At 42.2% G+C, this 2,641-nt stretch overlaps 1 protein-coding gene across 1 annotated transcript in view; it reads right to left on the bottom strand.

Annotated features, from left to right (window-relative positions):
- The window catches only part of fam83fa (family with sequence similarity 83 member Fa), a 13,908-nt gene that overhangs the window by 1,014 nt on the left and 10,253 nt on the right, over nucleotides 1-2,641 (bottom strand). Inside the window, exon 5 of the mRNA XM_008329139.3 lies at nucleotides 707-1,509. Coding sequence (XP_008327361.1) covers nucleotides 707-1,509 — 803 coding nt within the window. The remainder of the gene's footprint in view (nucleotides 1-706; nucleotides 1,510-2,641) is intronic.

Genomic DNA, 2,641 nt, shown 5'->3' with positions numbered 1-2,641 from the left:
AATAAAAAAAAAAAACATGCATGCAAGGAAAATAAGTGAAAGACACGACGGGGCGGGGGAGGTTAGCGCTACGCCGCAGGAGGAAGCGCACGGGAGTGTCGACGCAGGTGCCGCCCCCGACGCAGGTGTGCGCTATTGAAGAAATCAAGCCTCTACCGGAAGCCGGTACCGGAAACTGTCGTCTGTGTCAGCGTCTTCGTTTGGGCTTCGTAACAGAAGTCTAAGAAGATGAGCAGAGCGTTTAGGAAGCATCGTAGGGCGTTAAATTAGGGTCAACTTTCACCAAACACAAGAGCACAAACTTTACAGCAACGTATACTATACGTATAACGGCGCAGAGCAAAGTGAACGAGTGGCGGACAGACAACGTGAGGAACTTCGATCTCCTTTAGGTAAACAAAGCTACCAGCGATGTCTTTTAGTTTAATTTTTTACTATATTTTTACAGTTTAATTTTATTTAGGTTAGAAAATGTTTTTTATCACAAAAATAATGAAACTTTTATTTATTTATTTTTTACTGTAAAATACCGCGATATAGAAAAACTTCCGCGGAACGGATTTTAAAAAAATCCGCGATGTACTGGGGGGAGCGAAAGGAGAACCGCGATATAAAGTTTTTCATAAAGTAATTCTTAAATTACATAAAGGAGAACCGCGATATAAAGAGGGAGCACTGTATTCTTAAATTACGAGGTCAACTTTACCGTCTTCTTTTCCTGTGTTGATGGTCTGCAGTGACATGCTTCTCTGGATGAGCTTTGAAGGCTTTTTGATTTTGGACTTCAGGGTCACTGGTTTCTCCACGATCTCAAACGAGTCCTCCAGCTCACTGCTTGCAACACTACCTGTGTTTGACACTTTGGTGATTGGTGCGGGGGTCTGAGGACCGACAGTTTCCTCTATAGTCTCTGTGCCATGACCGGCCCCTCTCCCCTTTAAAAAGTGCCTGAAGGAACTGCGGGGCTTTTTGTTGCCAGGTGACACGTTCTTCTTCGGCGAGGGTCCCTTACGATCCTCCTCCTCCTCCTCCTCTGTGTGTAAATTGGGACTCAGAGCAACCTGGTCCACCTTTGGTCTGACGTTGTTGCTGGTATTAATTAAGCTGCTCTGCGGGCCTTTCATCTGGCTTTGCCCATCTAGAGATTCTGTTGGGGGGAAACTTGAAAGGTCTTGTAGTGAACCCGTGAGGCCTGTACTGTTTCCGAAAACCAGAGAGTATTTAGGATTGTGGTATTTATGAGCTGGCACCTTGAGGTCAATCTGTCTGGATTCCCCAACCGACACTTGAAACCGAGACATTGAGACGGGCAGAGGTAGGACTTTTTCCACGTTCGGCTTCGTAACCGGCTGAGGGATGGGAGGCTTAGTGATGTTGAACTCCTTGTAGAGATTGACCTGTTCCGACACGGCATACAGCTCTCTGAAATCGATGTCGAAGAAGTCAACGGTCTGTCCCGTCATCACTGTAATCGTACTCCTGTCGATCCGAGACGAAGTCCAGGTGAAACTGGAAGAGAAAGAGGGAGTTTATTGATTGCCTACTGCAGTGGGTCTCATAATGTGGTACACGTACCATACATCTTCAATTGAATAAATCTGAAACATACCATTCACAATTAATACATTTATATATAAAAAAAATGTTTAGCTACTTGTGAGATTATGAAATAGGATGTCTGGTCTTTTTTATTTATTTACTTGCAAGTTGAACGTGGAATGAGGTAATGTTGGTCATCATGGTGGTACTCAGAGAGCTCAATGTTTCCTCAAGTGGTACAGAGTATATAAGGTTTGAGAACCACTGGTCTACTGCATACTTCTCAAAGCATCTTTGAAGTACTTTGCACTTGGGATGTAACTGAAAACACCACAAATAGTCTTACTGTATGAGGAAATTAACAGGTGAAAGTACCTGTCAATTTATAGCTATACTGCTAAGTGTTTGACTACAGTAGAAGCTATAGCAGCAGTATAAAAATATTTTCTATACTGCTCCTACTACTACTAGGGATACAGGATTATGAAATAGGATGTCTGGTCTTTTTTATTTATTTACTTGCAAGTTGAACGTGGAATGAGGTAATGTTGGTCATCATGGTGGTACTCAGAGAGCTCAATGTTTCCTCAAGTGGTACAGAGTATATAAGGTTTGAGAACCACTGGTCTACTGCATACTTCTCAAAGCATCTTTGAAGTACTTTGCACTTGGGATGTAACTGAAAACACCACAAATAGTCTTACTGTATGAGGAAATTAACAGGTGAAAGTACCTGTCAATTTATAGCTATACTGCTAAGTGTTTGACTACAGTAGAAGCTATAGCAGCAGTATAAAAATATTTTCTATACTGCTCCTACTACTACTACTAGGGATACAACTGTGTCAATGTATGTATGTATGTGAAAGATTACAATATTGATACATAGCAATATTTAAATGGACTAAATTTTTTTGAATAGTGGAATAACCAAATACAACTTACTTCGGAGTTCCGTTTCTACGGTGCAACGTAACTCAGTTTTCAGCGTAAGTTGTAACTCACCCAGTGGTAACATCATAATCTAGGACGGGATGTGAAACATACGGCCCGCGGGCCGTAACTGGCCCGTTAGGGGATTCCATTCGGCCCACTTGATTTA

This window comes from Cynoglossus semilaevis, chromosome 17, assembly GCF_000523025.1.
Source record: "Cynoglossus semilaevis isolate Cse_v1.0 chromosome 17, Cse_v1.0, whole genome shotgun sequence".
NCBI lineage: Eukaryota > Metazoa > Chordata > Actinopteri > Pleuronectiformes > Cynoglossidae > Cynoglossus > Cynoglossus semilaevis.
Note: the sequence above shows the minus strand (reverse complement) of the source record. Positions and strands in the feature narration are given on the sequence as shown.